This window comes from Notamacropus eugenii, chromosome 7 (assembly GCF_028372415.1).
Source record: "Notamacropus eugenii isolate mMacEug1 chromosome 7, mMacEug1.pri_v2, whole genome shotgun sequence".
Taxonomy (NCBI): domain Eukaryota; kingdom Metazoa; phylum Chordata; class Mammalia; order Diprotodontia; family Macropodidae; genus Notamacropus; species Notamacropus eugenii.
This window is the reverse complement of record NC_092878.1, coordinates 100,810,118-100,827,215: the sequence shown is the minus strand read 5'-3', so window position 1 is coordinate 100,827,215 and position 17,098 is coordinate 100,810,118. Positions and strand designations below refer to the sequence as shown.

The 17,098-nt window shown below is 37.4% G+C and overlaps 1 protein-coding gene across 8 annotated transcripts in view; it reads right to left on the bottom strand.

The window, feature by feature from the left end:
• TENM3 (teneurin transmembrane protein 3) overlaps positions 1 to 17,098 on the bottom strand; it is a 3,393,579-nt gene that overhangs the window by 316,782 nt on the left and 3,059,699 nt on the right. For 5 of the 8 annotated variants that reach the window (XM_072622672.1, XM_072622671.1, XM_072622669.1 and 2 more), the window contains one exon: positions 1,961 to 2,170. The exons of the other annotated variants lie outside the window; for them this stretch is intronic. In XM_072622672.1, the coding sequence (XP_072478773.1) occupies positions 1,961 to 2,170 (210 nt within the window). The remainder of the gene's footprint in view (positions 1 to 1,960; positions 2,171 to 17,098) is intronic. 8 annotated transcript variants of the gene reach the window in all.

The window sequence follows — 17,098 nt, the reverse complement described above, 5'->3', positions numbered from 1 at the left end:
ATGTCTTCCCAAGAGGAAGCAAAGAAAATGGTTTTAAAAAGAATTCAAAGGGAAGGGAAATTACACAGAGTCAACTTCGGAAGCAGAAGAGTCCATGAAATGCATTGAGCCACAGCAAAGAAGCTCAAACAGTGTGCCGGCTACTTCTGTGGTTACGAGGCTCTGATGGGACTAACACTTGCCTTCCAATTGTCTACGAGAATTCACCTAACACATTTACTAATCCAAAAAAACACTAAAAGCTGAGAGCTAAGAGTTCTGAAATCCCATCTGATGGTCTGGAAAAGTCAAACAAAACAATCTACACTTTATCTAGAGGGATTTTTATGATATTATGGAACTCACCTTGGAAGGGTGACTGCTTCCCCCCTTTTTATTTCAAGACAGATATGAAATGCTTTATTTTTAAATGGGACTTTTAAATCCAAACTCTTTTAACTGAAAATGCTTTACAGTTTGAAGTAAACTTATTTTAAGTTATAAATGGAATTCCAGGATGCTATTTAAAAATAACACAAGAAAACAAAACAAAACAAAAAAGTCTCATTCTAGAAAACAGAAGGGATCATTGATATAATCTGACATGATGACAGAACTGAGATCTAGACAGCATTTTTTCCTTTCTTTATATTTATTCACAATGTAGCACGTTCTCTTACTAATCAAGAAGAAATTTCTGTACCCATCCTTTATTTAGGCAGGTTGTCTCTATGCTACAAAAGATGAGAAACCAAATAATTAATTTTTGGCTTGCCTTTTGTAAATGTTCATGAGACCTGTAATGTCATGGAAATGGCAGGTTGCTCAACTGCCAATAAAGACTATGAATAGACACTGGATGACTAATAAGGGGCTGAAAGTTTTCGAATGGCAATGATATCTACAAAGAGGGGTAGCTACGTGGTATAGTAGAGTGCTGGATCTGGAGTCAGGAAGACTCATCTTTCTGATTTCAAATCTGGCCTCAGATACCCACTAGCTATGTGACCTGGGTAAGGCACTTAACTCTGTTTGCCTCAGTTTCCTCATCTGCCAAATGAGCTAGAGAAGGAAATGGCAAACTACTCCAGTATCTATGCCAAGAAAAGCCCAAATGGGGTCATGAAGAGTTAGAAACAATTGAAAAACTGAACACAAGTGGAAAAATGATTGAAGACAATCTGTAGAGATTTTCACAGTAAGATTATCAAGGAACGACTTTTTTCAGTTATGTGGATTTATACTAGAGATTTAGCAGAGAATACTAGATGTGGTCATTTTAACTGGGTTTGGTTTCAAGAAAGTGAGTTTCAGTGGTTCCCAGTGATTCTGCCCGAAGCTGAGACATGGAGTTTCTGCCACTCTTGTCTCTCCCTCAACAGCATCAACCAGTGATTTTAAGCTAGGAGTACAGAAGGCTGAAGTATGGGCATAGAAACCAAGTTCCTGACTCATGGAAAGCAGCAAAGTCAAACCAACAAGTCAACAAGCATTTATTAAACCCTCTGAGCCTCAGTTTCCTCATGTTTAAAGACAGGAAGATTGGATTCAATGGTCTCTACATTCTGATCCATTTCTAAATCTGTGATGATCCTACAATATTGTTGCTTGCCGTAGGCTTTGGCAACAGATAACTATCTTGCTTGTTCTCATGGACCAAGAACGAAGAAGTACATTTTGATTACAGCACATTCTGACTGGTTGGTACAAGGCCTCCTCCTTTCATCCTATTCAGATTAAAGGAGTAAGGTGAGGGCTTTTTTAGACAGAAGTGGTGGACAACTAGATTCCAAGAAACAACCCCCACAGCTGCGGCAAAACCTCATTGCTACTGTCATTCCTTTAATATCTATAATTATAAAATATCCATGAATTGTTAGAGAAAGAAGAACTAGAGTATTATTTTTAAAATGTGCTTGCTTTCTTGAAGGATGCAGAAAATAAAGAATTTAGTCAAACTACGGACAAGGTATCATCTTACCATCGCATGGGGCACATACTGAAACCGTACCGGTCTGCACTAGAAAAGAGCTGGTAATGTACTCATCATCAGTGTCAGAGTCCTGAACTGGCTGGATGGCACTAGTACTTAGCAACCACCTCTGGTTGTCATGGAGATTGGGTGATGGAGGAGGGGAATGTGTATGCTCAATAACTGATGGACTAGATGAGGAGGATGGCATGGGAGGACCTAGGAAAAAATAAAAAAAAAAAACAATTTCAAATATGGGTCAAAATAATGTACAAGGGACCGATCAAGTCCTCACTATTTTATTATGAAGAAACTAATATAAACAAACAGTAATATAGGTCTATTTAAATTCATAACAGCAACCAAATGAATCAGTAAACAGTTCTAAAGCAGAATGAGACAAAGTAACTATAAGCAGAAATTTGACATAGTTCCTTCCGGATTTAGATATAAACCACTTGTTAAAATGAACTGTGATTTTCTTCAGTGGATGATCCTGGAAAGTCTAAAATTAAGAGCTCAGTTTGTTCTGAACTAAGCAGGCAGAATTGTTTACAAAGCAAACATACATACACCTGCACAATTCTTCTGCTTTACCATAATTCACTGTCTTACTGAACAAATAGGCAGGTGCGAGTAGCCATAGGTCAAGATCCCTGCCTGCTCATAAGAATTAATCAGGTAAGAAATAACTGGGAAGATATTTATTTTGTGAAACATACACAGCCCCAGTGCAAAGAAATCTGGTGCACGAAATTGGTTTAGCAGAGGTCACTTGTATCAAATGTTTTTTTAAAAAATCAGAATCACAGACTTTTGAAAGCAGGAGACACACAGATCCTGTACTTGGGGTGTCTATACCTAAGCAGGAATCTCTCTAGAAAATTCCTGACACATGTTCATCCTACCTCCTCTTGAAAATCTCTAGGGCAGAGGAAATCTACAATCCCCGGAGGCTATCCACTCTACTTCTGGACAGTTCTGTTAAGAAGCTTTGCCTTAAATGCTTCCCCGAAACCTCCATTCATTATTTCTAGTTTAGTATTCCAGAGTCAAGCAGCCTTATCACTTTTCCATCTGATAACCTTTAAAAATTTGAGAGTTACCTCTTCTGCATTTGTTTTACTGCATTCTTTCTTGTATTTTCTTCCTTTCCAGTACCATTCTCCCTGCCTACAAACATATTCAAATTTTCTTTTTTTTGAAACAAAATATTCTTCCTTCAACCTTTCAATGCTCTCCAATTTCCATTTTTCTCATCATCCCTTTCCCTGTTACACTTGTTAAGCCAAGTTTACACTTCCCAATTCCACTTAATTACCACCAACTTTTTCCTCAATTCGTTGTAATGGAGCTTCTGGCCTTGGCACTCTATAATAAAGTTGACCTCTCAAAGGTCATAAAAGGCATCTCAATTTCCAATTATCAGTTACCTTTTTAAAAAACAAAAACCTGAATGTTCTTTAACCATACTCTAACACTATCTTCTCCTTGGAAGTCAACTGTTCTGGCTTCTATGATATTGCATTTGCATGACTTTCCTTCTAGCTTTCTCATTTCTTTTTCTCTGTATCTATCATTAGCCTTTCTTTCTACTTCTTTAATGTGGATTGTCTCTAGGTTCACACTCTAGTCTTCTCTCACTATTCAGTTATCTACTACTATGTTTATAGATGATTTCCAAATATACATCTAAAATAAATGTTGGTTGAATCAAATTGTATAACCTTGAGTTCCAGATTTAAATTTCTAATTGTCTGTCCACCCAGAGGTATTGGTGCCTCAATGTGTCCAAAACTGAACTCATTTTTTTCTGTGCAGTGAGTCTTATTTGTGATATTTTACTATCTTATTAATAGTATTCTCTAAGTTTATTTTCTATGTTCAAAATCTCAGAGTTATCTTGGACTTTCTCTTAATGACTGTATATAACCAAAGAATCTATGAATAATATTTTAGACATATACTTAAGTAGTAGAAATGTATAATTCCTAAGAATCTATGGGATATGAGCTCGTGAAAATGGACAGTATATCAAAACAAGTGACAGAAAGCAATTTACATTTAATCCCACAGCAGGTTACAGTCTCATTTGTCCAATAGATCCCATCCAAAACCAAGTTCTGTGTTCAAAATGTCTCTCACTCTTCCTGTTCACTCCCCATTCTTACTGTCAACATTCTTACTCTTCAGATCTTTTGTATTTTTCTCTGGACCACTGAAATCCACACTTAATAGGTCTCTGCCTTCACTATCCTTGCCTTCCAATTCATCCTATCTTCACATTGCCTCTTATATAATCTTCCTAATTCACAAATCTGTTTGATGATGTCACTCCACTTATCAGAAAGTGACATTGTCTCTACCCTAACTACTCAATAAAACCCAAAGGTCTTTAACCATTTGTAGCTCTCTACCAAATGGTTCCAACTGACCTTTCCAGTCTTTTCTTACATATTCTACCTGATCAAATTATATTAAGTCCCCAAATCCTTCCCAAATTATACTGCATTTTTCCCATTTTTGCCCCTGTTATTCCCTGGGGAGGACTCATCTCCACTTCTTAACATCTTCTCCATTCTTCAATTACCACCTTTTTCTATTAAACCTTCTCTGACCCTGCTCCCCTCAGCTAGAAATGATTTCTTAACATCATACTGCTCTTCTGCACTTACCTTATTCTAATGTCTTATCACTCAATCCTACAATATTGTTAAAGCCTCAAAGACAATGTGGCACAATTGAAAAAGCCAGGGCTTTGGAACCAGAAGACCTAAGTTCAAATGCTACTCCGTGGGACCTTAAGTAAATCACTTAAGTTCCCTGACCTGCAGTTTCCTCATTGGTAAAATGAAAGAGTTAGACTAGATGAAGGGTTCTTATCCATTTTCTGTATTATGGATCACTTTGGACAGTTTAGTGAAGCCTATGGACCCCCCTTCTCAGAACATTATTTTTATAATAATAGTATTTATATAACACTTTAAAGTCTGCAAAGTGCTTTACAAATATGATTTCATTTTATCCTCATAACAACTTTGGAAGGTAGATGCTGTTATCCCTATTTTACATTTGAGAAAACTGAAGCAGAAGGTGGTTAAGTGCCTTGTCTAGGGTCATACAGTTAGTCTGTGTCTAAAGTCACATTTGAATGTGTGTTGTCCTAACTTCAGCTTAGGGTTCCATGTACTGCACAATAAAATATATAGGATTGCAAGGAAAATCAATTATAATGAAATATAGTTATCTAAATCCTTTTCTTTCAATCACGGGCTACAGGTCAGGAATATCTCAGTTGGGTGGTCTCTGAAGTTCCTTCCAAATCTAGAGCTATACCTGCTTATCCTCACCCAATCATCCAACACAATGCAGAGCAAATACTTGATTCCTAAGAATTTCTGTAGGATATAACTCTACTAAAGCTCCTCTATAGTGAATTTATTATTTTATGACAGCATATGACACATCCTTGACTCTCAAGGAACTATAATCTATTTGGGACAAAGATACATTAATGACAGAAATGTCAAATAATTTTAATACTTCAAAAAATCTTTGACTCCATCACTAAGAATACCCCTTGACCCTAAGGTTGTATGGTTTATCCTTCATTCTCAAAGAAGACCATGACATCAGGAAGATGATGCCATGACTTGCATGTGAATTGGATTTAAGTGAGGCTGGGCTATGCAAGGTAACCAGCCTCACTTTCTCCTCTGGTACCATCTTGGTTCAAGAGTTAGATACAGATCAGGACAACTGAAGATCGTCCATCGCCCCTCAGACAACAACTGTTTTAGACATAAATGCCTTAATAGATGGCTCCATGAACTGCTGTGGTCACATAATTTACTAGTTGGTGGCCAACTTTATAGTGATGCCAATAGAAGTGAATACCAACATATAGTAAGTGCCACAAGAATTCAGAAAAGGAAGGCAACCTTGTGGCCTGGCATAGTTATAGAAGGTTCCACAAAGTAGATATCTGAATAGAGTCTTGAAAGATATTTAGGGAAATAGGAAATAATTTCACCTGAAGAACACAAATTTCTTTTCAAACATTTGGATGAAAATTTGAATGATTACTGTTTGTTTCTGTGAGATTATTTGTATCTAGGATATTATTTGCATATGAATATATTTGTATCTCTTCAAAAATGTAAAATTTATTGACAGCCTTATATACCTGCTGACCGCTCTCAGGAATACTATACTAGTTATGTACCTCAAAGAGGAGAACAGAAAAAAAAGCAATGTTAAAAATGTACGGCATTGGAACCACAGATAATTTACAGTATCACTTAATTTGGGCATTGGGAAACATTTATAATTAATTATTTTGCATGATAAAATTTCATATGTATGAATTTTTAAAAAAATGCTTGTTCTCCTAAGCAATATATTTTGTAAGACTTTTTGGTTCTTAAGTATAGAGCTAGACAATTATACCTGGGGAAAAACCCACCTCATTGCCACCACAAGGATTAAATTATCTCAGCTGGTGTTCCAAACCATACTAATAAAAAAGGCTGCTAATAAAGAGAAACAACTTTATATAGGCTCCTATTCAAGTAGAATCATGATGGTAGTATGTAAAACCTTTTTTAAAATGGAACAGTTGGGGGGTGGGGAGAGAATTCTAAGTGGAGCATCATCCCACCCATAGATGGAGCACTGTGTCTGAAAAACAAGTAAGATAAATGCCTGGAACTTCGATTTAGAAAGTGCTTTACCCACAACATTAACATACACTGACAACAAGGTATTAAAATGGAAAATTTTACAGTGTCACTTTACCCTCTAGTGACAGGCTCACTTGAGCAACAGGAGCAGCAGAACAGTTTTGTGGAATGTGATGACACAGTATCTTCTCTCCTTGTAAACGAGTAACACATTGTTGGTAATTCCTTGGATTGTCTATCTCCTGCTTTTTCTCTCAGACTACACGTTTAGTCACTCTCATTTCGGATTTGTTTCCGGTTTGGGTTTTTTTGGTGGTTGACTTTTTTGTCTGTTTGTTTGTTTCCAGTCAGAGCTTTCTGAGCTCCTATTGGTCTGCAGTCATACACTTTGAAACTTGACTTTATCATGGTGATGTCATTTTGGTCCTCTTTGAAACCGAAGGATACCAACCAATCAACCATGACAACCAGTACTATGACCAAAGCCAGACCTCAAAAAGTAGGTGCCATAGGCACAGTTATAACCACTGTGGTGCTCCCTACCTATACTGTTCTCCATTTACCTGAAGCTTTACTGGAGTAACATACAACTTGACTCGTTACAAAATATCTTCATGTCATAAAGAACAGAATCTTCTAGAACTGAAATATATACATTTAGAAATATTACTATTAAAAAGCATGGCAGTCTGCCTAGACATAAATCATCCTCCCACATCCAGAGCGTCCTAGGCAACTGCCTACCTAGCAATTTATTCCAAGTACTGGCTCTGCCTGTGACATGTCAATCAATCAAACAGCAAACGTACATTAAGTGCTTACTATGTCACAAGACCTCTCTTAAATGTGAGAAATAACAAAGAAAGAGTCCAAACATGGGCTTACATTCTAATGAGAAGACAATATGTGGGTAGATAGATAAATAGAAGCCACATTGTTGATGCTGTCCTTCATTCTTGAAGAGGACCCTGTAGGGAAGGTAATCTTAGAGTCAATGGAGAAGAACCTGGGCGCACCAGGAATGCCTTCCTGTAGAAGGTGATGTCTGAGTTGATATTACAGGGAAACAGATTAACTCTTTCTCTACACTGTCCAGCTGTACCAAATCCTGAGTCTCATTTAGTTGAAATCTGTCTTTTTTTTGAAATGTTCCTTTAGAGGGAGCTTTCTTTGCCTTGCTTCTAAAGGATTGTTTGCAGTGAAAGTACTGCCTGTCATCCCTGAAGAAACATCTGATTTATGTTGTTTATACTATGCTTATTTTCAGATGACTTCTATGTATTTGTGGGGTTTTTTTCCCTCTTGAGGAAAAAAATGCTAGTCTGAAGAAGCCTGCCATAGACAACACAGACTGCTAGGGTTGGAAAGTACGTTGAAGACCTTCAAGACCAACCAAATCTTTAGTTTAAAGATTAGAAGGTTTTTGAGATTAGAAGGCAGAGGATCATGGAGGTCAAAAGGGCTTGCTCAGGATCAGATATTTAGTTAATGGCAGAACTGAGATTCCAACCAGACGGCCGACTTCTACCGCCAAGCTCTTTCCACCAGACTCTGCTACCTTGGACTATTCTGACCTTTGTGTACTAAGTCTTCAAGAGAAGGAACCAAGAGTAAAACAGTAGAATAAGATTAAATAACAGGAATTTTTAAGAAAACTCCCTTCCCTCTGAGATTGCCTCCAGATCACCTCCTATTTATATTATACATATCTTGTACCACACATAACTACTTGCATGTTGTCTCACAATTAAACACAAGGTTCTCTTTTTTTTATAACTTCTATTTTGCCTGGGACACCAGGAGCACTTAATGCCTGATGACCAATTGACTAAAAACTCTCCTTACAAAAGCAGAAAAAAAGTTTTTAAACAAAATTGCTAACGAAAATAGGAGAATAAGGAGGGAGAGACTGCCTTGGAGTTTTTGGACATCTCCATTTGTAATTTACTCCTGACAAAATGTTTTTAGCCCTGTGGACCCAAACAATGTGTTAATCTAAAAGACTCTCTCGTGCCACATTCAACTCCTTGAAATCAATCAATCAGTAAGCATTTATTAAGCGCCATGTACTGCGTTAGGCACTGGGGATACAAGTGCAAAGAATGGAATAATGCCTTTTCTCACGGACCTTATGTTCTAATGAGTGAGACAAGTTCATAAAAAATCTATACAGCATCAATACAGCATTTACACATAAGTATACCTACAGTAAACATAACGTAATTTAGGAGGGAGGGCTCTAAAAGCTGGAGGGATCAGGAAAGTGAGCAAGAGGAGGGAGCAGGAAATGAGAGCAGGGACAAAAGGAGGTAGGTCAGCTGGAGCAAAACATTTAGTTATTTTTTCCTCTTTTAAGTGCAGTCAGTACTAGGGAGTATGTCAAGTAAGGAGGTTGAATTTTTCATCGGCATACCAGAACTTTAAAAGGCACATGCATGGTAATTTGGGGCACCAAATACTTAGCCAGTAATGGGGCATTTCTGGAATCTTCCTTTGGGGACTGTTTCCAAAGCAAGCTATGAAGCTCCTCTCACTGGCTACTTAACACTCACACATCTTTTAACTGTGGGTATGACACAGAAACAGCTGAAGGTTCTTTGGAGGTAAGTCACATGAATGAACTGGGTAATCTTTTTTGGGGGAGGGAGGTATCAAAAACAATAAAGTAATATGACTGAGCCTAAGTCTACCAATCCACAAAATGAGGGGTTTGACGAGGTGATCTCTCAGGTCCCTTCCAACAACTGTGATTTTCTTGTGTGCCTAATTCTATAATTCAAAACTCCCTTGACACCATTGTCCAATTTTCTCCTCCTTGTCCAGCTTCAGATGACAAGGTAGCCCTTCTCCTCCCATTTGTTCGTCTCTTCTGTTGGCTTACCCCTTTAATAATTCCCTGCACTATAATTTTCAATCTCTCCCTGTCTACCTGCTTCTTTTTCTTCTTCCTAAAACAAACACACCTAAGTGTGTTTCATCCTTGCAAAAAACTCCAAAACCTTTCATTTGACCCTGCCATGTCCTACCTTCTTTCATAGCTAGGCTTCCAGGACTTAACACAGTGCCTAGAATATAGTAAAGGTTTAAAACATCCTTATTGTTAGATAATGGTTCTCTGTATACCCTGCCTCTACTTTCTATCCTCTCCTTCTCTATTATCATAGAATTTCCAAGGTTATCACTCAACTGAACCTGGTCTCTTCAAGGTTACCTATGATCTCTCTATTGAAATATCCAGTAGCCTTTTTTCCAGTCCTCATATTTCTTAGTTTTTCCAAAGCCGTGGTCAGTATTAACCACCTCTCTTTTCAGGGGTTTCATGACACTTCTTTCTCCAGGATCTTCTCCCTTTCCCTGCTCATCCCTTCTGAGAATGCTTTGCTAGATCATCACCCACTTGTCACCTCTCTGTGTGGCCACACAGTGTACTAAGTTTCCGACCTCTTCTCTCTCTACACTATCCCTCTGCGTGAGCTCATCAGCCCTGATGGGTCTAATTACCATCTCTTTGCAGAGGATTCTTAGATCTTCTGAACTCCAGTTTTACATCACCAACTGCATACTGTACATTTCCAATTGTATCTCTCTTAGGCATCACAAATCATCATGTCAAAAACTATTATCTCTCCATTTAGTTTCCTTATCTCTCTTGGGAAACAGAATTGTTAAAAAACACAACACAACTGTTCCTTCAAATAACCCAAATTCTCAAAATCATCCTGAATTCTCCCCTCTTCCTCACTCCTCATATCCAATAACGTCAAATTGTGTCAACCCTATCTCCACCCTTACCCTTATATTAATTACTGTCTCTCCACGACCACCACCCTCATCAACTTTTGGCTAGTATGGACCGGTAAAATCACCTCCTACCTGGTCTTTCTGCCTCCAGTCTCTCCCATCTTCAATGCAACTTTTACAGGTAGAGAACAAAATGGGGAAGCTAGGTGGCACAAAACATAGGGTGCCAGGCTTGGTGTTAGGAAGACTCATCCTTCTGAGTTCAAATCTGGCCTCAGACACTTACTAGCAGTATGACCCTGAGCAACTCACTTAACCCTATTTACCTCAGTTTCCTCATCTATTAAATGAGCTGGGAAAAGAAACGGCAACTCATTCCAGTATTTTTGCCAAGAAAACCCCAAATGGTGTCACAAAGACTTGGACATGATTAAACAACTCAGCAACAACTAAGTAAAATGATATTTCTAAAGTGTAAATCTAACCTTGTCATTTCCTTGCTAAAAAAAATGTTCCCAGTGGATAAAATATTTAAGAAAATAGAAACTCCTGTATTTGGCCTTTAAAGTCCTTTATAATCTGGCTGCAGACTACCTTTCCAAGGCTTACTGTGCTGTACTCCCTATATACATTCCATGCTCCAGCCAAACTGGCTAACTTACACAATGTTCTCCTGTCTCTGTACCTTGGCACAGGCTGCTCCCTGGGCTCACAACACAGGCCTTTTCCACCTCCACATAATTGAACCTCTAGCTTTCTTTAAGATTGTTACCTCCTGCAGAAGGCCTTATCTCCTTTCCTTAATGTCCCACAGAATTAATCTGTATATCTTTTGTGTTCTGTGTAATTCTTTTCCCTGTCAATAGAATACAAACTTTCAGAAGGTAATAACTATTTGCTTTCTGTCGGCATATCTAGTAGGGAGCATAGTGCCTAGAACTGTGCTGGGCTCTCTGAATGAAAAAGTTTAGATACTCTGGGAATGAAGCAGCAATCTGGATGACAAATCATTCAAAGTCAAAGACACCCGTTTGTACAAGAGAAATATTGGGAGAATTTCCTATTTTTCACTAACTTAAAAGATCTTGAATATGGTATTCCAAAAGCCCACTTTCTCATTTAATGGTCAGAGAATTTGGTTCATTAAATGTTTTCATTTTCCTACAGTACTTAGGGTAGCAACAAAAATATATGTCTAGATCCAGGTGTCATATTTCCTGCTCTACAAGGCTATCCATCATAGACGTCCTTTTGTTGTTCTAAAGTACCTTACATTTTTCTCCAGTAGCTTTCTCCCCTCCCCACAGCCTCAAGACTAAACTTTATAAAATCTGTAGACATGTCAGATAGCAGGAAGTAAAATTATTAAGAGCCACAAGTTGGGATGATGCTATAAAAGTCTGAATATGCACTTTGGATTCTCTCACCAACGACAGCTCTACTCACTTTCACAATCTTGTTGTATGTGGAAGGTAAAATGAAATACATTTTGTAGTGGGGGTAAAGGACAAAATCAAGTTGTATAGTATTTTACAAGTGACCCACCAATAATTTGAACAAGGAAAAGAAAACAGTCTGAGATTAAAACTGAGCACCGGGTTGAGAATCTGAAGCCCTGAGTTCAAGTCTTAGCTCCTACACTTCATTGCTTTTGGAATGTAGGCAACTCACTCTAACTTTCTAGACCTCAGTTTCATGAGCTGTAAAATGGGAATAACTGCCATGCCTTTTTCAGAGGAGAGTTGTATACAAAGTGCTAAGTAAACCTAAAAGCAGGATATAACTAATAGATTATATGAGCTCCATTTAAATAATATTTTGAGGTTAATAAAATGTGTTACAAATATACTTCATTTGGTTCTTCAAATAACGTTGTTAACTAGGTGTTATTATCATTACCTCCATTTTATGGATAAAAAAAAAAAGGTGAGAATGGAGCAAGTTAAACAATTTCATCCGACTCGTAGCTTTTAAGTCTGAGGTCAAATTTAACCTTGGATCTTGACAACGTTGGGTCCTACATTCTATCCATTGAGCTACATAAAAATGTAAATTATTTTTGCTGTTGATATTATTATTATCATGAACTAGCATTTATAGAGTGCTTTAAGATTGCCTGAAGTCACCAGAATGAGCAGTGAGTAGAGCATGGGGTCAGGAAGATTGTAATTCTAATCCAACTTTAGATACTTCCTAGGTATATTACCCTGGACAAGTCACCTAACCTTTGCCTGCCTCAATTTCCTCAACTGTAAAAGGGGAAAATAAAAGCACTTACCCCAGGACAGCATACCTAAGTGGCAAAGTGGATAAAATACAGGAACTGGAGTCAGGAAGACTCATTTTCCTGAATTAAAAGCTGGCCTCAAATACTTACTAGCTGTGTGACCCTGAGCAAGTAATTTAACCCTGTTTGCCTCAGTTTCCTCATTTGTAAAATAAACTGGCAAAGGAAATAGCAAACTGCTGTAGTATCTTTGCTAAGAAAATCCCAAATGGGGTCACAAAGAGTCAGACACAACTGAAAACGACAGAACAAGAACCTCAAATAATTGTTAGGATCAACTAAAATCACTGTAAAAATGTTTGTAAAGAAAAAAAGCACTTAGCACAGTACCTGCCATGTAGTTGGCACTATATAGATAAATGTTTGTTACTTCTCCCCTTTGACTACCCCCTCCCAAGGTATTTTACAAACATTATCGCATTTTGTCCTCACAACAACTCTAAGAAAGTAGGTCTGATTATTCTCATTTTTATACATGAGGAAACTGAGGCAGGCAGTGATTAAGTGATTTGCTCAGGGTCACTTTTATCCTTGAACCTACAATACTTAGATACAGGGCAGAATGGATACAAGAATACATTTAAGAGGTTCATAACGGAATATGCGTTGTTATTTAAAAATTTAAATTACATTTAAAAATATTTTCGATGCTGAAACTCTTTATTGGAGCTTCTGTCCAAAGAACCCACGGGGGTCTATGAGAGACAAGGTTTAAAGCATCCTGTATTCTTCTCCACATTTAAAAATTCTGCCTCTATAAGATTCACAACAGATTCTACCATTTGGACATTGAAGGAAATTACATGTATATGTGCCTGCAGAGATAGCAGCTTGTTTTGCTTTAAAGACAAGAGTTTTTAACCTAAAATATCAACTCTATCTTCAAGATAGAGTCTGTTTATAAACACGATTTAGGGCTTTTTCTTAATAAGAATGATTGTAGAAACATGATCCTCTTATCATAATAGGTTAATTTTATCAGACTCGTATTAACCTTTTCTCAGTTTTGATGTGGTTTTAACAATACTCAGTCATATGCTTAAATAGATCCATGCCCTATAAGAAAATGTACTGACTTGGTAATAGTGCTTCCAGGGAAATTTAGATAATATATTAAAAATTAATCATAGTCCTTAACGGTTCTATTTTCAAATGACCCTGGAGGTACCACCTGTAGCTTGCTGGTGATCACACACCTGGTTTTACAGTTTTCTTACATGGTTCATCACTAAAGTAGTCACATTTGAGGCCATAGCTTTTCCTTAAATAAACAAATAAAGGATATACTTCTACCTGGAAAGTTGTATTCAGAAAATATTCCCTAATATTTGACATTTGGACTGCTTATTTTTTTTTACTACTTAAGTCCTAAGGATTCCCAACATTTACCAATGTATGTACAGCTGCTTGTTGGAAAACAAATTGGCAAATGCTTAGAAAGCTTCAATTACAAGGAAAATTATGAAATAAATCCTTGGGGAAAGTGACATAATTGATTACTGCATTTTATGAAATATAGGTGAATGCATTAATTACTAGATACATCTGATTCAGTCACCTTCCACAGAATATCAACAATGAACAGCCATGCAAAGGTAGCCAGTTACAAAACTTGGTGCAAGTTGTCCTTTGGTTTTGTGAGAGTTCAATCTGTTTGCAGGCTGTTGTCAACATTTAATAAGAATCTAATATAAGTACTGGACTGCTGGGTGGAAAAAGTTATAAAGAATGGAGTAGATCTAATAGTTTGGAAGATAACTGGATTAAGTTGATTCCAACACAAAAAGAACTCTGCCCCTCAAGGTGTAAAATGAAAAAAAAATAAATGCTTATTCATAATCATATAAAGTGGTTCCTGAGAATACTTTTCATTTGCACTGCATATATATTTGACAGGTATCGTATGGATTAGTTATTTGCATGATGACTCTCCTATGAGAGCACCTTGAGACAGGAAAAGTTTTTGCCCTTTTTGTGTTTTCCCAGTACTCCCTTAGCACAGTGCCTAGCATATAGTAAGCTCCTAATAAATGCTTATTAACTAACTGGGATGATCTATCCATCCATCCATCCATCCATCCATCCATCCATCCATCCATCCATCCATCCATCTATCTATCTATCTATCTATCTATCTATCTATCTATCTATCTATCTATCTATCTATCTATCTATCTATCTATGTAATCTACTCCCACCCATTCATCCATTCATCCATCTATCTTTCTACCTACACAAATAAATATATATATACATGACAGAATATCTATCTATATATAGAAAGAATTTGTTTCCACATTTATGATGGTAGAAGAAAAGGTTAGTTCATACTCAATCTGTTCACTAAGTGCAGTTAAGAAATTCCCGAGGATAGACTTTGATGGGTTGCTTCAGTCAAATCAAGAAATAGCACAAACCCCAAGAGATGAAATGTCAATGGAGAGTTGAATGGTAGGAACAAGTAGGCTGCAAACATATTTCCAATGACCACCTATGCCCAAGAAGTGATATCAGAGTTATCATTCTAGAAATATCTGATCAATAAAGAGCATGGGCCAGTCATGCAATGAGCGTGAGGGATAACGAATAGACAACCTCACTGCTCCATTGGTATCCATGAAATGTTGGGTTTTTTTAAAATCCTAGAGGAGGGACTCCAATATAATGATATGTCCTTTTGTGAGGATCTATAAGAGAACACAGAAAAGAACTGCTCAAGTGGGAAATATGCTAATGTGTTGAAATCTGTCCTCATGGAGGGAGGGAACAGACTCACTCAGATGAGATCGTTTACTCAATGAAGCTCACATTTTGAACCCCACAAGAGTTCTCTGGGATTCCAATAGTGTCAGAAAGGTAGCATGGGATAGCTGAAAGAGTACTGGATCTGGTATCAGCATCTCTGCTACCTATCTGTGTGACCTTAGGAAATTCACTACATTTCTCTAGATTTGTTTCTGCAGTTGTAAAATGAAGGGACTAAACTATATGGCTCGTGAGGCTCATTCTTCCTTTTAACATTTTATGATTCTACTTGAAATAGAGGTCAAGATTAGGAAATAAAGGAAATTATTTCTGATTTGACAATGTGTCACTCTATAAATTGTTTCCGATTAGACTAAACTTCCCCTCCGATACTGCAGAGGTCATACATAGAAGATCTTTTATTCCAGTAAAAAAAATTAATGATATAGTAGAAAGATTGCTCACCATCAAGCGACCTGAGTTTTAGTGCTGAATAATTATTAACTGGCAATGTGATCTTCTGCAAGTCAGGTAACCTTTCTGGGCTGCAGTTTACTCAAATAAGATATTGTATGAGATGTGGTTCCAGTTCTAACATTCTATTGTTTTCTTCTAAGAAAGTGGTGGTGCATAAAGAAACAGAAATACAGCAGATGCCCATTCATTAAGGAGTGGTTAAACAAACTGTGGTACATGAAAGGGATAGAGTATTACTGATCTGTAAGCACCAGGAAAAGAATACAGAAGAGGGTCGAGACTTAGGCACAGAGAAATAATCAATTCAGAAAAAAAAACTATATAATACAAACATATATATATATATACATATATATGAGGAAGAACACAAACAACAAAACTGATTATACATGCTGGGCACTTATAAAAATTGAACATGACCCCAAAGGAAAAGATATGCCAATGAGTTCCTCCCCCCGCTTTTTTAAGAGGTAAAAAGACTATGGGCATGGTACACTGCTGGGCTCTAATGTTACATTGGACAATTTGGATGGACCACTTTCCCCTCTATTTTTATTCTTTGTTCTAAGGGATAAATTGTTGGGTAGGACATAGGGGATACATTGGGAAATCAAGGTGATATGAAAATGAAAATAATAGGATTTTTTCAAAAAGTGGCACATAAAGGAAAATGAATGAAAGAATAGATAACTTGGTGTAAAATTAAGCACCTAACATTTTCCCTCCTATGAAATGAAGACATAATTTTATTAGATGAGTATTAAGACATATTTTCTTAGACCTAGGGGTTAGGGTGGGGAAAAGAATGCTTGAGCATTTTTGAGAATATAGGATTTAACCTATGATAAATTTCACAGGAGCATCTGATATTATGAGTGAAAACAGGCTAGGAGCCAGAGAAGAGGAGTTCCATGTTAAGGATTGGGGTATAAACAAGCTATAGTGTGTGTGTATGTGTGTATGTATGTGTATATGCTGGCACATGTGTGTGTGTGTGTATGTGTGACTTATGCACTAATGTACTCCCAGCAAATAAAACATCAGAGCAGGGCCCAGACATCTCTCTCTCTCTCTCTCTCTCTCTCTCTCTCTCTCTCTCTCTCTCTCTCTGCCAGAAAGAAGAAAGACTGTGTGTCTTCCCATCCCCCTTCATGTTGGCAGCCAGGGCCTGGTTCTCTGACCTGCTGGTGAGCTGCCGTCAGCCGCTGAGAAACC